The 22667-nt window shown below is 39.5% G+C and overlaps 2 protein-coding genes across 2 annotated transcripts in view; one reads left to right on the forward strand and one right to left on the reverse strand.

Moving 5' to 3' along the window:
• Positions 1-22667, reverse strand: part of LOC141768259 (protein Niban 1-like) — a 48112-nt gene that overhangs the window by 13044 nt on the left and 12401 nt on the right. Inside the window, exons 2-6 of the mRNA XM_074636379.1 lie at positions 9687-9817; positions 8058-8186; positions 7818-7932; positions 2078-2242; positions 232-347 (exon numbers count right to left, since the gene is read on the reverse strand). Coding sequence (XP_074492480.1) covers positions 232-347; positions 2078-2242; positions 7818-7932; positions 8058-8186; positions 9687-9817 — 656 coding nt within the window. The remainder of the gene's footprint in view (positions 1-231; positions 348-2077; positions 2243-7817; positions 7933-8057; positions 8187-9686; positions 9818-22667) is intronic.
• Positions 6193-22667, forward strand: part of orc1 (origin recognition complex, subunit 1) — a 303843-nt gene continuing 287368 nt past the window's right edge. Inside the window, exon 1 of the mRNA XM_074636380.1 lies at positions 6193-6212. The gene's annotated coding sequence lies outside the window, so the exon portion shown is untranslated. The remainder of the gene's footprint in view (positions 6213-22667) is intronic.

The following is a 22667-nucleotide window of genomic DNA, read 5'->3' on the forward strand; positions in this document are numbered from 1 at the left end:
AAAGCCTGGAAACGGGGGGAAACAGGTAGCCTGGTACCTACCAACACCTCGCACTGATTAATATGTTGTATCTCATTTGTTTAACTCGTACTCCTCTAACCGCATTATTGTGTGTTATGCTGTAGTTCAGGTTTAAGCATTTGTAGACCGCAGGAGGAGCAGTTGTTGCCAATGCAACATCTACTGAGGATCAAACTACACCAAAAATGAGTTGAGAGTTTTGGGACGTACCCTGACATCACTTCCTATCAGCATGTCCCAGGCCTCGTATTTGCCTTTGTCTTGTCTGTAGAGCTGGATGGCTTTGAGGAAGGCCTGCACTTCACACGTCTTCTTCTTCAGGAAGTCTGACAGAGAAAGAAGACATGGAGAGATTAAAAAAAACATACATATACATACAGGCAGGTTAAAATACTGACAGAATAATGTGCCATCAGTCTCTTTATTTTAGGCTGCGATGTGAATTAGATGCAAAGCTTCATCAAATCGCTCGGCTGCGCAGAGCAGAGATGTTCTGCTTCAACGTGATTATAAAAAGGTCGGTCTCCGCTCCTCGGAGCTGGTGTGGCGAGTCTGTTGCCATGGCAACTGTCGAAAGTGGTTTAAGTGATACTATGCAACCTAAATCTATCTCTCAAACACTCCGCTGTGATCAATTTCAGTTCACTCAGTCAGTTGCAAGTGATAGTGATGATGATGCAGCGCTGTTACTTCTCAAATCATTTCTGGATCATTAGTGACCATCTATTGAAATATGAACGTTAAGTCATTTTTAACACAACATAGCTAAAATCAGGCCTTCTTTATCTATGGTTGCTGCAAAGATCTTAATTCACCCCTTTGTATCATCCAGACTGGATTATTGTAAAGAACGCTGCAGCAAGAATCTTAACGAAAACTAGAAAATTTGACCATATAACACCAGTTTTAGCTTCATTACATTGGCTCCCAATCCACGTCAGATCAGACTTTAAGTTGCTTCTGATGACCTATAAAATTGTAAATGGGCACGCTCCTTCCTACTTGTCGGATCTACTTGAACCGTGTACTCCAATCAGGACTCTCCGCTCTCAGAATACCGGGCTCCTGTCTATCCCCAGAGTGAAAAAGGGCCTTTTCTTATCGAGCCCCCGTCCTCTGGAATAACCTCCCTATGGACATCAGACAGTCTGATGTGGAGGCCTTTAAATCCAAACTCAAAACCCATCTTTTTGCCCTAACTTTCAATTAGTTAGTTATTCTTTTATTATTCGGCTGGTGGGTCGGTCTCAGTCTCAGTGTATAATTAAAGCCTAGTAGTCCTGCCAACGTGAATAACAATAACTTTTAACCACTGCGTCTCAATAACCCTCTGTTGTTTATGTCCCACAAGCACTGCTGTGGGAGTTTTAACCTTATCCGATGAGAGGGTCGTACTATGAAGGACAGAGTGTGTCGTATCATGTACAGATTGTAAAGTCCTCTGATGTTGGGCTATACAAATAAAATTGACTTGACTTTTAATGACTAGGATACTGTAGGTAGAACAATTTTATTCCATATCAGGGCTGCAACCAACGATTATTTTCATCATCGATTAATCGTTCAGTCTATAAAATGTCATATAATACTGACTCTGTCCATCACAATGTCTTTAAATGTCTTGTTTTAACCAACCAAAAGTCCAAAACCCAAAGCTATTCAATTTATCATCATTTAACGGTCAGAAAACCAGCAATTTGTGAAACTGGAACCAGTGAATTTCTGGCATTTTTGTTTAAAAAAAATGAATTGAACAATTAATTGATCATCAAAACTGTTGCTAATTCATTTTCTCCTAGTTGACTAATCGGATTGTTTCAGCTTTATTCCATTTCACTCAATAGTAATATACGATTTTGTAGAAAAACAAGTTTATAATCCCAAAAAGCAAGATATCGAAAAAAGAAAAATACTGAAACTGTTGGCACCAGTATCCCAACATGTCAAACGATACCTAGCCCTAAAATAAGAATAACTCATCTGCCATGGTTGTATATTGTAGCAGAGGATGGTAACTCTACTGTAGAGTATTTAGATGGACTGTATCTTCTCTCACCTTGGTTCTGGTGTCTGATGCAGTCTGACAGGATGGAGAGGAAGGTGGCCTGTTTGGCCTGCTGTTTGAAGCAGAAGTAGGAGTCTCTCCTGTAGGGCAGACGCAGGTAGACGGGGAACTGTCCGGGCATCCCCGCCAGAGGAGGAGCAAAGTCCTCCTTCACATCTGGAACAGAAAACATGAAGATCAGCTGATGGTGACCACCAAACTACATGGAAAAGCGATGTTTTAGCCACACTAGCATCTTAATGTTTGGTTGGTCGGTTAGAGACGCTGGTCTAAAGTGAACCGTCTTTGACAGCTATTATTTTGCACAGATGTTAATGTTCCCCAGAGGCTGAACCCTGATAACGTTAGTTAACCTCTGAATTTTCATCCAGCGCCATCAACCGCTCATTTCAAACACTTCAGTCCATGATAGAATATCTCCAAAACAAATGACCACATCCTTCTTTTAGTCTGAAAGTTGCACATTCTTCCAGATACATCGACTCAGTGGGGCCTATATGGTACCAGTGGTGGGAAGTAACTAAGTACATTTACTGAAGTACTGTACTTAAGTACAATTTTGAGATACTTGTACTAGTATTTCCATTTTATGCTACTTTATACTTTTACTCAACTACATCACAGAGGCAAATACTGTATGTTACACTGCGCTACATTTATTTGATAACTTAAGTTACTTTTCAGATACAGATTATTAATACAAACTATAAATCAACTAATACATTATGATGTATTATTAAAGGTTGAGCCACCCAGCAGTATATAAAGTATTAAAATGAGCTCCACCTTTACCAGCTGCAACATTAAAGTGATGAACACATTAATGCATCAATAATTATAATCCAATAATATAATATATATATGATTCTGAAATGTACTTTAAGTATATTTTGAGGCTAATACCGTTGTACTTTTACTTAAGTAAAATTTGGAATGCAGTGTTTTTACTTGTAACAGAGTACTTCTACACTGTAGTATTTAGTACTTCTTCCACCACTGTATGGTACAGACTGGGCCTCCAGTAAGCGGGCTGATCATTGGTTACTGTGTGGGTTAAACATACAGTACAATAGGTTAAAATGGAGTAGTGTGGAAATTAAATGTATTATTTCACTTCTGCTCTAAAAATCTTAAGCACATTTAAGCGTTAACACTTCATCACGCATCATTGTTCCTCAAAGCGCCGCTGGCTGTGAGCTTCAGTCTGTAACAGACTCATCTGAGGAGAAAGAGATGCATGAATGACTCCTGAGCTTTCATATATATAAATGTTATTAGGCTCTTACAGGTTCGGCGGCTGTTCTATGTTGTAAACTACTAAACCAGATGAGACTGTGACCTTAAGGTCAGCTGAACAAAATGTCTCTCTCTGCTATATTTCAGGCAGGGAATTCACCATTTATAGTGGGAGAAGCTCTACTCTTTGAGGAAACTCTCCTAATAAACACATCCATGAGCATTAAATCTTAATAAAGTCGACGTCAGCAGAAGCTTCAACACATTATGCTGTGTTCACACTACGGGCGACACATCAACAGGCGACAAGTCATTTTCAATGGAAGCCGGTGACATGTGGGTCAACTGACACCCGACACTTGTCGCTGCGTGACGGGCATCATGCGCAACAAATAAAGTTGAGCTGGTCTGAACGTTTTTCAGCGCTCCAATGACACAGCGAATCATCAACCAATCATAGTATATGTTTATGTTCCGTTGGCCAGTTCCCAGTGTTATTAACGACATAACGATTGCTTGAGCAACACCTCAACAGCGGCTCACCGACAATGTAGGGCTGACCCGAATGCTTCGAAGCTTTGACCGTTGCCATGGTAATCGACCTCCAAATCAGTATTGAAATGTTTCCTTTTTGTTTGTTTTTCATACAAGTATGTAGTAATAAAGTATAAATCCCCAAATAGCCCATGAAATAAGGAATAATACCACAACATTATTCATTATTCATATTCAACATTCATTATTAGTTATTCTCAGATGGATATTGCTGTTTGTTATGTGTAGAGGTGTGTTTGTGTGTACAGTAGTGCGGCAGCGGCGCCGTCCCGGGCACTGAACAGACCGACAGACAGAAGAACACGTCAGGCTGCTGCGCTGCACCACGTTTCGAAGCTTTGAATACCTTCGAATACCTTAGAATATTTCTCACTGAAGCCTCGAAGCCCAAAAAATGGTACTGGGGACAGCCCTAGAGTGAACACAACATGAGGAGAAGGTCGGGGTGGTGGAGTGAGCAAAGAGTGTTGATAGTGAATTAATTAGATGATGCTCAGCCTTAATTATCACTATGCTCCGTTGTTTATTGTTTTTTGTTTAATTTGCTCATTTTAACATATAAAAAAAGTTATTTTCTAATATACAGTATATTTGCCTTTCTCTTCATCATAAGCAATAAAATACATAAATTGTGCCTATTTTAAACTAAAACCAAATTGTACATTGTAAGGTAAATGTGGTCGAAGGTACATAAAATATAAAAGTAAGTAATATACTGTATATGTTCATTAATTTTTCATCTACTCAGTCCACCCGTGCCTCTGACCTGCTGCTGTTAGTCGAGTGTTAAACACGGTTTAGAAACAGGCGCGTGAAACCAGATAGGATCAGATCAGGTGTGTTAACACAGGTTAATCCAGGTGAGCCCTGTGGTATGAAGGCAGTACTATTAAGAGTCTGATGTATCTGTCACGGAGTTCTTCACTTGGCCGCCGTTTGTGGGGAAACCGCACAGAAAATACCTTGGAAACAGTCTGGAACGGAGCCTGTTCAAACCTGCCTGCATTCACACAGGAAACCAGTTCTACAGCTGGACACTCAGCACAGAGATGGTACTATGAGTGAAGGAATATTCCACTGGAAACACTCAATGCTTTCAGGCTTTAAGAGTGGCTGTGAAAACATTTTTTTTTTTTGGTGGTTTATTGCTTCAAGGCTCATCATTGTTTTTTTGTTTTTTGTTAATTAAATATCACCACATTTAAAGAAGTAGAGCAATTTGAACTAGATTTTATGACATCTAAAAGCTGCCAGGGGACACTGTTCACAACGAGAATACAGAATTTAAATAAATAAACAGTTAAACTACATTGTGTGCTTTATAAATTCGTGTATCAAAATGGTGTTTCATGTATTTTTAAATATCCAGAATAAACACAGAGCTTTTGTGAGCGGAGGCTAAATCAATCATCATGATTTAAGTGCTGCTTTGTTGTTTGTGTGTCTTAAACAATGTTCTTACTAAATTCCTTCAGTCCTTCTTGGCTCCCCAAACTCCCACCTGAGCTGCTTTTAGCTTTGTTGAGCACCCGTTGGTGGGAGGTTGTTGTTCAAGATCACAGTGGGAAACACTTCAGGTTTCTCTTCTCTTAGATTAAGATACAAGGCTTAACAAATATACAGTAATCAAACATCTAGAGAGATAACGGTGAGGCTGCTTTGTCTGCTATGTGTGCAAAAAGCTACTGGAATGGAAAGTGATTTGTATGATAACGTGTTTTTACTGATAGATGGTGATGATTAAGATACTAAACTATGAGTCTGTGAAATTGGAAATCTATATTTGGAATCATTTCCTTTTTAAAAATTATAACCTGCATATTTCATGGATGTTGAAAGAAGAGAAATATTTAAGGATAATATCTAAGTGATGACACATTTGAATCCTTGTAGCATGATTTCTGCATTACGAATACATTTTGCATTAATCTGTAAGAATATTAATAAATACATCATTCTTTTTCTTTTTTGTAATCTGTAGAAAACAGGTGAACGAAGCACAAAGGAGAAAGATACCCAGCATGCCTTTTATGAGAGCATGTTTGTGTGCAAACAGACAAAATGACACCATTACGTCAGAAGCTCATCCTCTGCAGAGGTCACTGTTAACAGATACACGTCTGTTTTCACAACACCTGAGGCTGAAATGACCCTGATATTTGGTCTGTGATCAGTTACCTGCAGGGACATGTTGCGTTCTGAGAAAGTGAATACACAAGTCTGCAGACACATTAGCAGCACTGTGAAGCTGTGACGTCCACTGCACACCAACAAGTTAGTGGACATTAATAATGTAAGGAGGTACAATCTAATGTTGTCTTCAGTGGTGGAGGAAGTACTCAGAGCCTTTCATTAAGTAAAAGTACCAAAAAAAATAAATTGAAATTAAAAAAAATAAGTAAAAGTACTGAATTTAAAATGTGACTTAAGTAAAAGTACAGAAGAATTATCAGCAAAATGTACTTAAAGCATCAAAAGTAAAAGTACTCGTCATGCAGAATGGCTACTTTCAAAGTGTTATTTAATTATAGAATATTATATTATTATGTTTTTATCACTAATGAATAGAACATTTTAATGTTGGACTTCGTCAACATGGAGCCAATTTTACTTTGTATACTTCTGGGTAGTCTAGTAGTATAGTACCGCATCATATAAGCATATCATGGTATTTTTTTATGTATATTTCTATATATGTTTTGTATACTACCTCATTTAATTTTTATTTTAAAACAAAAACTGTAACTTGTACACTTTGCTAATGTATATAGTATGCTATTCTATATTCATATTTTATATTTTATATGTTAGTTGTAGTAGTCGGGTATATTTATAGTGTATTCTAATATATTCTTTATTTTGTGTATTCTGTAGATGTATTTCTTTAGTGTTGATATGTACATTTTATTTACTGTTCCTGTGCATTGCATGGAAAACCTGCTGCTGCTGTAACACAACAATTTCCCAATTTGGGATCAATAGAGTACATCTATCTATCTATCTATCTATCTATCTATCTATCTATCTATCTATCTATCTATTTATGTATTTATGTAAAAAGTACAATATTTCCCTGGAGTAGAAGTATAAACAGGGCTCAAGAATAAGGATTGTCCACTCGCCCCGGGCTAGTATAATGCCACGTTGGGCTAGTAAATATAGCAGCTCACTTGCCCGATCGGGCAAGTGGTAAAAAATAATTAAACATGTAGTTTATTTTCCAGAGCTGGTGATGGAAGTAGCTAACAAGTGAGCATTCTTATATATTGTATAGTTGTTTTACCACTGTACAGCACTTAGGTCAACTTTTGTTGTTTTTAACTGTCCGCTATAAATAAACTAAACTTGAAACTTGAGCCATCTGGCTTCCTTCTCATCTCTGATGACAGTTGCACATGCACAGTAACCGATCGGGCACTTGCGAGAAAAAGACGGCGGGTAAAGACAAAGTTTATGAGCCGAAGTGCAAGCGATCATTTCAATTATCCTGGAAGCAGGAGTTTAGCTGGGTGGCGTTAGAGGATGTGGGCGAAACTCCAACTACTTTATGTATTGCACAGTGTGACGCAAGTTTGAGAGCAAGGTGGATAAAATATGACAAATAACTTTGTTTAGTCTTTGTTGTTATTGATAACCACTAATAAATAAAACTATTTGTATGAGTAAAGTACAAGTACAAATTCTACTTAAGTACAGTAAATGTACTTAGTTACATTCCACCACTGGCTATCTTTAGCATATTAGCATGTTATGTATCAGTAATTAAAGTACAGCTGATGCTGATAGGAGCAATGAAAACACAACACTGAATCAGTATAGACTAATCATATTGCTCCGTCTTGACCGTTAGAACATTGCACAAGTAATTGATGCTCTGTGTTGTTTTATTCTATTCTTTAATACACAAAACATGTCAAGAGTTATTAAGTCTTTTACTCACTGGTGTCATCGGGGAAGCACTTGTCCACCATGGTCATGTACTTCTCCTCTGTGGTCAGAACGGTGCCCCCTGTAGGCAGCAGCTTCTGGCGCGGAGGAATCCCTTTAACGAAAGTCTGATAGACAGAAGACAGAGGAAAAAAGAAAAAGAACAGAACAAAAGCAGAGATGAAACTGTGCTTTTGTATGGGAGTGTGTATACGATCAATATGGCGAGTTGGCATTAGACCGTCACGCTCACCTCCAGGCCGTCGTGACACTCCAGGCAGTAGTTGGCTCTCACCACCACGTACCTCTCCTTCCACTTCCTGGTTTCGTCAAAGAAAAGGACGCCCTCCTCGTACAGCACCTCGCCCGCCTCAGGAGCCTCCTGGTCAACACACACGCACACAACACACACAATGAACACACAGCTAGAAATGTGACAAAACCTTGATTTCGTCCTCTGAATTCTCTCTGCGGAGAACGTCTCATTCTTTGAAGTAACTCATATTCAGTGTTTCTGACCATATCTGTAACCAACAATCCGACACTGCCACCCACTATTTCTGTCACTTTTCATGTGAACACTATGAATGTCTTCAAGAAGAGACTGTCTGGAGTTGTGTGCTGTGATCCCCATATTTCCACCTCGCCTTCAAGTGTGATGGAACAGCTATAAACACTTCAGACCCTACCTTTATCCAGAGTAACAGGAACACCTTTTTTTCTGGAAAAAGATGCTGCTGTTGAATTTTAAATGTATATTAAATGTAATCTTTCAATGCTGTGTGCAGCACAATAATAAGACAGACACCTCAAAAACCTGGACAAACTAGAATTACCGCCTAGCGGTTGTATGCCTCCGCCAAGTAAGGTTATAGTTTACATCTAAAATGTCATCACTTCATTTTAACTTATTAGATATTTGTGTGAAATTGTCATATATAGCATATGAATTCTTGAGTTATGGCTCAAATTGTGCTTTGTGAGGTCACAGTGACCTTTGACCTCCAACATCTAATCAGTTCATCCTTGAGTCCAAGTGGACGTTTATGCAAAATTTGAAGAAATCCCTTCCAGGCGCTCCTGAGATATTGCGTCAATGAGAACGGGTCGGGCGGACGGACGTATGTATGGACAAACGGGGCAACCCGCGCCGGCGAAAGCCGTGGCCGGATGCATACTATAAAACCAAAGCTGCACTGCAAAATACTACAAGAAGGGCTGCATGAAGGTGAGTGTGTACGCTGATACGTTGGCGTGGCTGTTTCTTTTATAATTATATGCTGTACATTTACATTAGTCTCGTTAGAAACCTGCCTCCAGACAGGAGTTGAATCAACCAATCAGCTATCACATGCATCTTCGGAGAGGCATAATTCCTAAAAGACGTTGAAGTCTTATGATGCACTCAAGTAACCAACACTGATGCTCTTAAAGAAAAATAGTGTTGAAATCCATTTTCTGCCTCTTGTCCAGGGTCGGTTCATGGTGGCAGCAAGGTAGTCCAGATGTCCCTCTACCTGGCAATGTTTTCCAGCTCCTCCTGGGGGATCCTGAGGCCTTGAGCCAGATGAGATATATAATCCCACCTTCGTGTTCTGGGTCTGTCCCAGGAGTCTCCTACCAGTTGGACGTGCCCGGGAATTCATCCAGCCGTTGGCTTTTTAACACAGCTTCCACACTGCTCCTAAATGTGTCTCTGTAATTTAGATGAACTGACTCCTCTCTGTCTCACACAGCTGGATAACATCACAGATGTTAGTCACACCTGCACATGTGCTCACTGCTGCAGTTATCCGGCCAACCCGTAACCAAACCTCTGATTCATTAGACCCATTTTAAAGAGTGAATGCTGACTCAGAGATGTGAACACTCAGACACATACCCTCTGTTTGAGCAGCAGTGTGATCTTCTCTTTGTGCTGCTCCAGATCATCTTCTACCTCAGAGAAACGGGCCACGGAGAACTGCTTCCTGTAGTACGGACTGAACTCCTTCAGCTCGGTCTCGGCCTGGCCTGCAGGAACACAGAGAGAAGAAGAAGAAACAACGGTCACTGACTGGTTTTATTGGGAAATTGGGCCCGAGCATTGAAGCCGGATTCCTGGTCAGGTTTCAGCCTAACAGAGAAGAAAGAGGCCACTCTGGCGTGGGCGTGTCGTTACAGGTAGAGGATGAAATAGGAACCAGGAAGTCCAGTTTGAAGACTTCTCAAACACAAAGACGCCACACTTGAGACCAGATTCGACAAAGAAGCTCATTCATGGCACAATCTGTTTCGTAATGTTTGCCTTTGCACTCCACATCAGCGCACTATTGTCCTACTGTCTACAAATCTCACTGTCGCTTAATAAACAGACTTTGAGGAAGGACGAATGAAAGACAGCAGAAAAGGTTATAAAACGTCCGAAAACCATAGAGAGTAAGGGTGGGAGAAAAAAATCGATACAGCATAGTATTGTGATATTTTGCATGGCAATACTGTGTCGATACACTGATGTTAAGTATTGATCTTAATAATGCTACAAAGTTGTGCTAAATTTTGGCAAGGAAACACTTTGAAAGGGGTTCCCTTGAGCTCTGACCTCAAGATATGTGAACTCTGAGATGAACAGAGCGAAAACTGTATCTTATTAGATAAAACAATGTTGATAAAACAGGAAAAAATCACAATATGTCGCAATTTATCTTATTGCAATACTTATTGCAATGTTTAAAATCGCAATAACACTGTATCGTGACTTAAGTGTCATGATATTATCGTATTGTGAAGCCTCTGGTGATTCCCACCCCTAATAGAGAGCATAGGGAAGTGAGTACTATATACAATTGATATTGTTTTTGGGTGAACTACTCCTTTAAGTGTTGAAGTCTGTGATTCACAAACTGGTGTCACACGTGACCCGGTGGAAACTGTGGAGCAGAGTTACAGTTGAATGAATCATTTGGGAAACAATGAACACCAATATTCAGGGTGGCACGACAGCCAAACACATGAATCTAATCCAAAATATAAAGCTGTTCATCCTGCTCTGAATTAGAACAGGACGGACTTGTGTCTTTTGTCTGTAAAAACTCAAAGTTTAACTTGCATTTATCACGAAACTGAACCGAATGAGAAACACCAATGAAAAGAAACATATGGTTCAGGTTCTTGAGAATGTTATTTCAATAAAATTGAACCAACTATTCAATAGTTTCTCCGGTATTGTCACCGTTTTCAGTTTCAAGTATGTCAAGTGTTCATTTGCACAACAATTAAAGTGGAGCAGTCGTTGGAAATTAAATTCTTTGTTCTCAGACTCTTCCACTACAAGACTACAAGATGTATAAAATATATACGATGTCCCCTCTTAGTCGATTAATCGGTCGTTTTGGTCTTAGTCAACTAAGATTTCTTTAGTCGATTAGTCGTGTTCATGCTTTATTTCATGCTGCATGACTTATAGAAACTTTGATCACATCTCTGGAAAACACAAAAACAGTTTTTTGTGGGATTCTTTGTGGAGAAACTCAGTTTTACAGATCTGTCGATTAAATCAAGTCGAGTGTTGGTCGACTAAGAATTTCTTCGGTCGAGGACAGCCCAGGTATAAATAAAATAACAGATAAAATATAATACTTCTTCCAAAGAGAGCAATTTGGGAACCCCTGCTTTACAGTAAGTCATTTAACATTCTCTGGTTTTAGCTTCTCCAATATGAGGATTTGCTGCTTTTCTCCCTGAATGTCTTTGAGTTTTGGACCGTTGATCAGACAAAACTAAACATCTGAAGGCTCACAGAACTCGTGATCTGACATTTTATAGGCTACTCTAAATGGTTATTAAATCAATAAATCATAGCCCTATATTCAACCTTTTAGACTGAACAGTTAAAGGGGACATATCATGAAAAACGTTTTCAGTGCTTGTGTGCATACATTTGCGTATCTGGAGTGATTACCAACCAAGGCTCCCCTTTCTATGTCACATCAAGGAGGGTGAAAAGATGAGATGTCACGCGTCATCAACGTGTTATTTCTTTGGGGTACAACACATGAGCGGTAAAATCTGATCTGCACTCGCCGAAATTGAGCAAATAGCAATGCACGACCACAGCTCCAGTCACACCGCGCATGTGTTAAACCCCAGAGCTCAAAACCGTGTCCCAGCCTCTTTCAATAGGCCCTTGTGTCACATGCAGGCATATAACGCCCACAGCTTGAGAACTACCTTTGCAAAGGTGCACCATATTTTTCATCACAAGCCAATCAGAGCAGATTGGGCTTTTTCTGGAGTAGGTCTTAAAGAGACAGGCGCTAAAACGGAGCTTTTCAGACAGAGAGTGAATACAGGTACATTCAAACAGACAGGAGGAGAAAAAAAGCATGTAAACATGTTCTAGTAGAAACCCCCAAAAAATGATATGTCCCCTTTAATACCCGTTTCCCCCTGCTAACTCCAGCTCTGTACTGAACACACAGACATGAGACTGATTCCCGATATGTTGAACTATTTCTTTAAGATTCATTTGTGTAAAAAGAAAACTAAAGAAAACTAAAAACAAACCACAAGAAGTTGGAACTGAATTTGTCAAAACTGCTCAAAACTTTTTGGACGTCTGTGCTGCGTTGCGTTTGCCAAAAAGCTTCACACACACACACACAACAGAGCTTTCTAAAAACAAAACCTGAGCTCATCTATACGCTCATTTTCCATCTCTTCCTTGGTGCTGAGACGTGCCAGAGTCTTCCTCCAGCCTGGATAACAAACACCAGATGATATCACACTGTACCCGAGGTGATCTCTGCATGATACTGTACGCAGGTCACTGAGGCTGCCGCTAGTGTCTCTCTGGATCGTGTGAGTAACTTCCATCCAGATTACAAGTGTCCAATCAGACTCCGTGTCTCCGTCCAAGTCTCCGAGGCCATTCTCACTACATCAACCAGATCCCTTTCACTTCGTGCTCCCTTCTCGGTCCCTCCTGTGGTCTGTCAACCTACGACTAGCTGGCAGCATATTCACATGATTACTGAGAAAAGAGAAACCTCTCCGATTTCACTCTGCTCCTGCTTAAACCAGGCCAGACTCCTGACGCGGAGGGATTCAGTTTCTTAGGAAAAAACAAAACAAAGAATAAAGTCTCTGCAGAAAGTTCCCCATATTATGTCTCCTCTCTGCGCCGCTGCAAACCACATCATCGGGACACACACATAAAAAACATTAAATGAGTATTTACGCAGCCTTAAATGCTCAATATCCACAAACTATTAGAGGTAATTCCCAGTGACACATCCTCCACTTAATGGATAAACATGCCTGAGCATGCGGCTGCTGTTTATTGTCTCCCTCTCAGTACAGTCGGTGCAAATGTCGGGGTCGATGTGCTCCGTCATTATCTCTCTGGGATGTTTTACAGCAGGGATGATGGCACGGCGCCACGACAACCCGGCTCCACGTCACTATGGAAACAGAAGCTGCGGTGCTCCATCACACTGCATGTCTGGGTTAGAGATGAATTCAGATAAAAGAGTCGAGAAATGATAATACACGTGAGGTTTCTGTGGCTCACTTACAGTGCAGAGATACAATCCCTCAATTTCTACCTTAAAATTCCACTAATTTCCCCACTAAGAAACATTTAATTAAGGTATTTATTGGAAGTAGTAGGGGACAATAATACATTGTTGTATATTCTGATATGTTTAATTGGATTTTGTGAGGGTAATTAATAGATAAATTAATAGGTATTTTCATGAATTATCTCTTTAAGGGCCTTAAACATTAAGATACCTTAATTTTTCAATGGACGTGAAAATTCAGCATTGACTTTCATGATACTTTGTATATTGGTAAATTTGTATCCTTTAAAAATCTCTTTAACCACGGAAATAATCCATTAAAACCCCTTAATATGTTATATCCCACAAAATAACCTCACATTTGGGGCAAACCCTCAAATTTGCACCTTTTAATTAAGATAGTTTTAAGGTCCAAATTTGGGGAAGCTGTAATATTATATTGCATACAGTATACTGTAAGGGTCATTAACTCTATAAAGCTCCTTAATCGATGCAGAAAAGCCATTAAAATGTCATTAATAAATTATAATCCATTAGTTTATCATTAATTTATTAGGATAACCCTAATGCTGAATGCTGACTAATAATCCCTTAATGTATCCTTGAAACTTTTCAGAGCCCTAATGTAAGCCTAACTCCCAACTTTAATAACACCTTGAATTGATAATTAATATGTCAAATATTTCAAACTGTGTAAATTAAGGTTAAAGTAATTTTACTGTTAAAATCCACTTAAATCATTAATTAATTACTTTGAAATTAAAGTGTTTTTTTAAGATAGATTTCTGGCCACCATACCAAACATTTAGTCACACATTTAGAAAAGTGTTTGGTGTGTTTTCAGGGCTAAATAAAGAATCAATGAAGGATTAATGAAGGGTATTTTAAAGGTTTGTTGGTCACAGTTAGCCAGAGGTTGTTTCTTCACCAGCAGCTGCAGTTTGGAGCTGTGGACGGAGAACCTCAGGGGACCTACTTGTTTTTTCCTCAGTCCTAAACAATGCAGCGTGTAAAAGGTTAGCTCCGTCTCTCGTGTCCCCGCTGACCTCCTCTCTCACCCACTCTCCCACCCTCACTGATCAGCTAATCACAGTGGATATCCTGCTCCCAGTCATGGGCAGTTTCCGCTAACACTGCACAGGGATGCTATTTCATTGGTGGACGGTGATTTCAGAAGGTCCAATGTCCACTGACCGTCTGTTCATCTGGATCAGAATCAGACGCAACAACAACAACAACTGGCCAGATTTTCATCTAATTTTCTGTGGATATTTGTAGGGAGAATTAAAATGATTTGCTGACCCCCTGACCTCTTCTGTAGTGACCCCATCAGTACAAAAAAAGAGTTTCCCAGAGGATGAACCCTCTCCATTTTGGACACTCCGTTGTGCCACTGTCAAGACAAAATGTCAACTTTATATCTAGGCAAATCTCACTCAAAGGGTTCCCCCCTAGGGGTCACAAGACAAATATGACAGATTTCATGATGATTAACAAGGTGGACGGGGAGTTAAAAAAAAAGTGAGATACTGGATAGTTTGACCTTCAGCCTCGAAAATATTTACATAATCTGCAAAAGGAGAATCCCTCTTTGGTCATAAACTTGTAGGGCTGCAACTAACGATTATTTTCATTGTCGATTAATCGATTAGTTGTTTGGTCTATAAAGTGTCAGAAAATGTCTCAAAGCCCAAGATGAAGTCCTCAAATGTCTTGTTTTGCCCACAACTCAAAAGATATTCATTATTCTGTCATAGAGGAGTAAAGAAACCTGAAAATATTCACATTTGGGAAGCTGTAATCAGAGAATATTCACTTTTTTTTCTTAAAAAATGGCTCAAACCAATTAATCCATTATCAAAATTTTTGGCGATTAATATTATAGCTGGCAACTAATCGATAAATCATTGCAGCTTTATAAACTTGTACAACCTGTGACGAGGAGTCACAAGTTTGTTTTAAAGGGTCACAAGCCAAAACCGGTTGGGAACCACTGGTCTAATTTAACCCTTTGACCTTTTGAGTCTCAGGTAGGCATGTCATGTGTTGTTATTGTCAATATAAGTGAGGCTACTCACTAAATGGCATACATGTCAGAGTTCTGGGACAGTTTATGAAATAAATGTTTTACTCAATTTGAAATTTCCCAAGTTTTTTACCTGCATGTCCACAGATTTTCAACAGAAAGTGAATATCTGTATATGAGCGAACAGAGGACTGGGTGAGTTTCAGGGACAGAAGAACCATGTTGAAGAGACATTCTGAGCATATTTTGAGGTAAAACGTCTTCAGGTGTCAACATGCTTTGGGTGACGCAAACAGGATTTCTAGCAGCTAGACATCAGAGAAAGTTCTATCACTTGAAAGAGTAACTCGCAATGATGAACTGTGAAGAATGTATGGCAGCTAATACACTGAGAAAGGACAGACTCTGTTTATGTAACTCTCAGTGCAGCCTGCTATCCTACTTCTGCACAACAGCATCCAGTCAGGTCGGAGGTTAACCTTTTTCCAATAAAGTAGAAGCTGTGAGTCGCTCAGGGAGGATCACAAACTCTCAATAGAGAAGTTTTACTGTTCCTGCTCTGCAGGTCCAAACCCTGAGAGGATTCTGTACTGAAAATCTATTTCATTTGTCAGCTGGTTGAGTCCTTCAGAGGCTTGGCGTGCTCCTGCTGCCAGCTGAGAGACACATACGTTTTCTGTTATAATCGACTCATTCTCTGCAATCTGAGGAGCTGCAGCAGAATCTCAGTGTGGAGGAGGAACTTCTTCTTCAGCGATTCTTCCTCCTCCGAGTTCATCTTGGTTCACGCTGCTGCTGAGTTGATTTGAATGGCGGTGACGTCGGCCCAGATCTGATCGCTCGTTTATGCAAAATACCTCCAGCCGCTGTTTGTTTGTTTAATCTATTCCCTTTTTTCAGGTTAAGTGGTTATGCAAACACAGAGAAGTGGTCGGAAGAGGGATGAAATATTCAGACAAATCAGACGGCCTTTAAAAAGTTAAAATAGAAGATCTGCTGATTATGGCTTCTTAAAGGTGAGGAGTTTCATATAGAAAAGCATATAACTTTGGCTTTAGTCAATGCTGTTCAGACAAAACAAGAACTTCTTAGTGAAAATTATACAGAAAAAAGGAGGGAGGGTGGTCTGACTTTCTTGAGGGGCATTCTCACCCCAGAATCATGTTTTATTTTAGTTTTCCACTGCAATTTATGGATAAAAATTTAATCGCAATCAATCGCATGATTGTCCATAGTTAACCACAATTAATCTTTTCATCTTTTATACATTTTTTATCTGTTCAAAATGTACCTTAAAAGGGAGATTTAGCAGGTATTTAATACTTTTATCAACATGGGAGTGGGCAAATATGATTGCTTTATGCAAATGTATGTATATATTTATTATTGGAAATCAATTAACAACACAAAACAATGACAGATAGTGTCCAGAAACCCTCACAGGTACTGCATTTAGCATAAAAAATATGCTCAAATCATAAATCACTGAATGTGATTATCATAATGGGGGCATGTCTGTAAAGGGGAGACTCGTGGGTACCCATAGAACCCATTTACATTCACATATCTTGAGGTCAGAGGTCAAGGGACTCCCTTTGAAAATGGCCATACCCGTTTTTCCTCGCCAAAATGTAGCATATGTTTGGTGTGTTATTTAGCCGCATTCGTGACAAGTTAGTATGACATGGTTGGTACCAAGGGATTCCTAGTTTCATATGATACTAGTATCTTTGCTCTAACTTTAAAACTGAGCCCGCTACAACCTTAAAATCACAAGTTGCATTAATGCATTAAAGAAATTAGTGGCGTTACAACAAATTTGCGAATTAACGCGTTATTATCACGTTAACTCTGACAGCTCTAGCAAAATTACTTGATGGGGGTGCCTGTTTTTAACTGTTGACTTGTTGGGTGGAGGGTTTTGTTTTGTTTTTTCTAGGTCAAGGGGAGGGTTTGAAGACAATTCTAAAAATGCTGAGGAGCGTGTTGCTTTTTTAAAAAGTGAAACCTATGGTCCAACCCTCCGCCCCACCCCTAATAACTTTCCTACAGTCCCTAAGAAAACAGTTTGGGCTCAGACAATTTGATATTTTATAAACAAAACAATCAATTATTCATTAAAATAATCACAGATTACTCACAATTATTACTGCTTTGTTTTTGTCCTTATTAATCAGCATGACTGTAAATGAGCCAGCATAAGCCATCTGCCTGCTTCTCATTTGCTGTCCCCTGGCTCATTAAAATGGAATATTGTGCAAAGCGCCAAACGCACATTGTAAAGACATTATATAAAGCAAAACAGACACAGAGTAAAGTGTCATAAAAGCAACGTAATTGGGTCATTCGGAGCAAATTAACCACAGCAGGCAGACATCACCTCTAAATATACTCATATACACACACACACACACACACAACAGCAACTGACACATTAATGTGGTTACTACGGTGATAAAGGTGGAGCCATGTTAACCACAGACTGATTATATATTGGTGATATTAAGCTCACAGTTGGAGTCAGATATGGGAGTTTTCTTGTCTCATTAGTGAAGGGCGTTCCAGCCTCTAAGCAACACCGTGCACGCGTGACGAAGAACTGGATGTTTTGTTCCAAGATAGTGACAATTAATTATGATGGATGTTGCTCAGCCGCCTTGTCTGGACCTACCAGCTCATCCCAAATGCATAAAAAAACACACACACCGAGGCGAGCGACAGGTAGATTACGATCCTTACTCCCAGGAGAACACATATTCTAGCATGTCCGAGCACCAAACTGTAAACGGGCATCCATCAAAAACAGTTGGTCTTGTTAATTTATGCTGCAATCTGTGCAGAGAAAGAAACAAGTTCAAGAGTTCAGATGAGACAAGAACACATTCTCACTCGCTGCACACCACGCCACTTTCTGCCGTTTCCAGACAGTTTCAGATATCACCTCCCACTGCACGACGTCAACGGTCCAGATTTTTAGTTGTAAATATCAAAACGTGTTTAGAATAATCTTAATAAGAAAAACCAGCAGAAATGGGATCAGAAGACAAAACAATTAGCATCATCTTAACTCCTGACTCTCAATACAAACTGAACCAGACACCCAAAACATATCTAGATCTTAATTGGCGTGTTGTGTGTCCCGAGCATAGAAATAGAATAGGAGTAGAATGGACATTGAACTGTTTCCCATGGTCATTTACAACAGAAAATGGCAATTGTTGTTAGTCGCTATGGTGACAACAGAACACATGTCAGTGGGGCTGTAAAGTGTGGTCGCAGCTCGCCGGGAAGAGAGCGGACGCAGCTCTAGAGACAGAGGGACCGTTAGACCACCAAAGAGCATTTTCCCCATAGACCAGCAGAGTAAAATAGACGCACTGCAACAATGTCAATTACGACTCTTTCTATTTTATATTTGTAAAACTTTCCTTGAGCCGAGGAAAGCGATTTAAAAATATGTGATGTCAAATCTATGTAAAGTATTTGTGCCGAGCGGGTTGCTCGCGGGCGGGGCCAGCAGGAGAACCACTACTGAGCACATTCAATGGACCGCAAAACCCCTGAAGTAAACCTGGAAGCTAGAAAACTTTTTGTCGTATGCATCTCGAGATAACTTCTGTTATGATTTGACGCTATATAAAAACAAATTGAATTGAACTGGGGCCTGGTATCCAGTTCTTATCATACATTCATGGTGTGTTCTTAGAGAACCATAACTCCTTTCTTAACACATCCATGGTACATTCTTCCCACTAACTCTGTTTATAGAGTTTATCACATTTTAAGGCTTGCAAAATAATCTAACTGCTTGATGGTGACAGAAAGACAGTCTGCTGGTCAGACTCTCTGACTCAGTCTCTACTGTTTGTTCATTTATTCTTGAACTCAGAGAAGCAAAACTTCAGTGAGCCCAGAGTGGACCGGACTGAGGTCAGAGGTAACAAACTGCCCGACTGTTGGGGTATAACCCCTGAAACTAACACACCATAAAATGTGTTTTTATCAGTGAGGGAACCTTAACAAACTGACTACTGGATACTTAAAATACTGCAGGCCCATATCTGACTGTGTGCACTAGGCTATGTTACACCTTTAACATGAAGAGCCACACCTGTGGACTAATCCATGTTGTAGGTGTGAACCCACAGAATAATCCTGTGGTGAGTAAACGATTCACTTTCTAGCCATATGTGTACAACTTTGCTTTTACTTTGTGTTACTATCCCTCCACTTCATAGCCAGTATGGCCAGAAGCAATACCTACCGTGACCTATAACTCTTTGAACATACATACTGGAGTGTGCAAAACATCTAACTGAAATATATGTTGGTATGTGAGTGCTTGGTATGTGAACTATGAGTGAGAGTTGTGTGAAGTGATTCAGCAACAAGCCCCCGTTTCACTGGAGAGACCTGCTCTTCCACCTTCAACATTTACTATGTCAGACAGCAGAAGATTAATGTTCCTGCAGGTCTCATCACCTTATGTTTAAGTCTTATACAGATCTTTAAATCGAGCCAATTAAAGTGGAAAAAAGGCCAATTTGACCAGCGAAGGGTCGAAAGCACTCAGCGCTCAGTCCTTCACCAAAGCTGCACACTCCTCCAGGTTATACAGGTTTAAACATTTGCTTATCTTTAAGTGGGCCTGCATCAAAATACACACAGTGATAGACAATCATGGGAAACATTTGTTATTCAATTACGTACAGTGGTTCCTGAGTTATTAATGGAAATGTTCAGAAATATATCTGCACCAACAACTAATCACTTGTGCTTCGGCCCTCGACTTTCAACATGTTTCACTTAAATATGTTGTTTTGGGGTCAAACAAACATAATTAAAATATTTAGTGTAAACTAAAATAAAGATTTTCTGCAAAGGTGGAACCCTTTTTATGATATAAAGCATTAACTTTCCAGCCAAAACAAGCCGAAGTGCTGTTTCACACAGGAAATGCCATTATACTGAATGAGTGCAGCTATTGTTCAGGCCGTCATCTACTAACTAGATTAGTCTCCAGGCCAGATCCGGATGCCTTACCACTTCTGCTAATAATAATAAATTACTATGGGACACGGCATCTCAATAAGAGCTGGGTCGAAAAAAAGTGCATTAAGGCGTTAAATTTAGACTTTCTGGGATTTGCAAAGAGACTTTGCAAACACATGCAACACATGCAGATGTGGCACAGCTGGTCAAACGCCCAAACAAGAGAAATCACAAAAGCACACACACAAAGCAAAGTCACTTCACCTGCACACACTGAACATTTATCACACATCATCACACCTGGTTCAACCTCCACTAATATGTAAGATTTCTTACATGTTTTTATTGTGACGTACTGACAATTATTAATGTTTAATAGTCAGTGGTGATTTTGAACACCTTCTGGTGCTCAGTGAGTAACAACGCTCTTTGAGGATTGCAAATTTATGAGGACTGTCAAAGTTAACATATATTCGTTTTAACGCCACTAATTTCTTTAACGCAATCGTGAATGAGGTTAAATAGCACTCCAAACTAGCACTACATTTTGGCGAGGAAAAGCTGGCATGGCCATTTTCAAAGGGGTCCCTTGACCTCTGACCTCACGATATGTGAATGAAAATGGGTTCTATGGGTACCCACGAGTCTCCCCTTTACAGACATGCCCACCTTATGATAATCACATGCAGTTTTGGGGCAAGTCATAGTCAAGTCAGCACACTGACACACTGACAGCTGTTGTTGCCTGTTGGGCTGCAGTTTGCAATGTTATGATTTGAGCATATTTTTCATGCTAAATGCAGTACCTGTGAGGGTTTCTGGATATTTGTCATTGTTTTGTGTTGTTAATTGATTTACAAGAATAAATATATACATACAATTGCATAAAGCAGCATACTGTATTTGCCCACTCCCATGTTGATAAGAGTATTAAATACTTGCTACCTTTAAGGTACATTTTGAACAGATAACATTTTTTGCAATTAATCGCAATTAACTATGGACAATCATGCAATTAATCGCGATTAAATATTTTAATCAATTGACAGAAATTAATTATGCATTGAAAAAGACAAATTTAAATCTAAGATTGACATGTCCAACAGGTAAACCACAGAAGGTCAAGTGTTTTTTGGTTCATATAATATAGCATATGTTTGTATAATATATAGTATGAAAACTTTCTTGTGGTTGTCGGGGAGTGTCGTGTGTGTGTGTGTGTGAAAACAAATGACCTGTCAGCACATGTCATTTGTTTTCACACACACACTAACATGCAAACACACATGATGACTAAGTGAACAAGCATGCACAAACACTGCTGACATCTTTTTAACAGCTTATTGTTTAACACAGTATCATTGACTGCTAAAATCCACACGTCGCATCAAGGCACATTTAAAAATGCTCAAAGTGTTTTAAGAAAAAGTTAAAAGCACAATAAGATGCTCTGAAATAATGAATGTTATTTCGTACATGTATGGGCATTATGTTGCTGCTCAGAGGAGTTCACTAAACTGTGAAGCTCAGAGAAGAGTCTCTTTGTGATGTCAGTCAGGAAATACCCCCAGACACTGAGCAAGTCACTGCAAGGCAGAAAAATGTCAGACAAAGACACACAATGAGTGTGTGTGTGAAGAGGAGGGGGCTGTGAGTCGATGACAGAAATATGAGTGTGTGCATTTGTTGTATTTTGGTATCTTAACAACAGAAATACATGAACGTGAATGTGTGGAGCAGATTTCATGGTAACCCATCCAATAGTTGTTGAGATATTTCAGTCTGGACCGAGTGAACAATCAGGTCCGGGAGAGGTTTCAAAACTATAATTTTGGTTCGGATCAAACTGAAAAGTCTAAAAGTCCAGTTCAAACGAGGTAGGTTTGAAAGGGTCCTACGATTCTTTAGTTCATCTGCTGTACAATATATAAAAAAAGGAATTTTAACCTGTTGCCCAGGTTGCAACTCCATTTCCTGACCAAAACAAAGATGGTGGCAAGACATAACTCCTTGCTTGTTTTACACAACAAAAGAAAAATATCCAAATATTAGGGCTGTCAAAGTTAACGTAATAATAGCGCGTTAACGCAAATTCATTTTAACGCCACTAATTTTTTTAATGCATTAATGCAACTTGCGATTTTTAGGTTGTGATAGAATCAGTTTTAAAGCTAGAGGGAAGGAAGGAATTCATTGGTACCAACCACGTCATACTAGTGAAGGAGGCTAAATAACGCTCCAAACTTACGCTAAATTTTGGCAAGGAAAAACTGGTATGGCCATT

The sequence above is a fragment of the Sebastes fasciatus genome, chromosome 5 (assembly GCF_043250625.1).
Source record: "Sebastes fasciatus isolate fSebFas1 chromosome 5, fSebFas1.pri, whole genome shotgun sequence".
Classification (NCBI taxonomy): Eukaryota; Metazoa; Chordata; class Actinopteri; order Perciformes; family Sebastidae; genus Sebastes; species Sebastes fasciatus.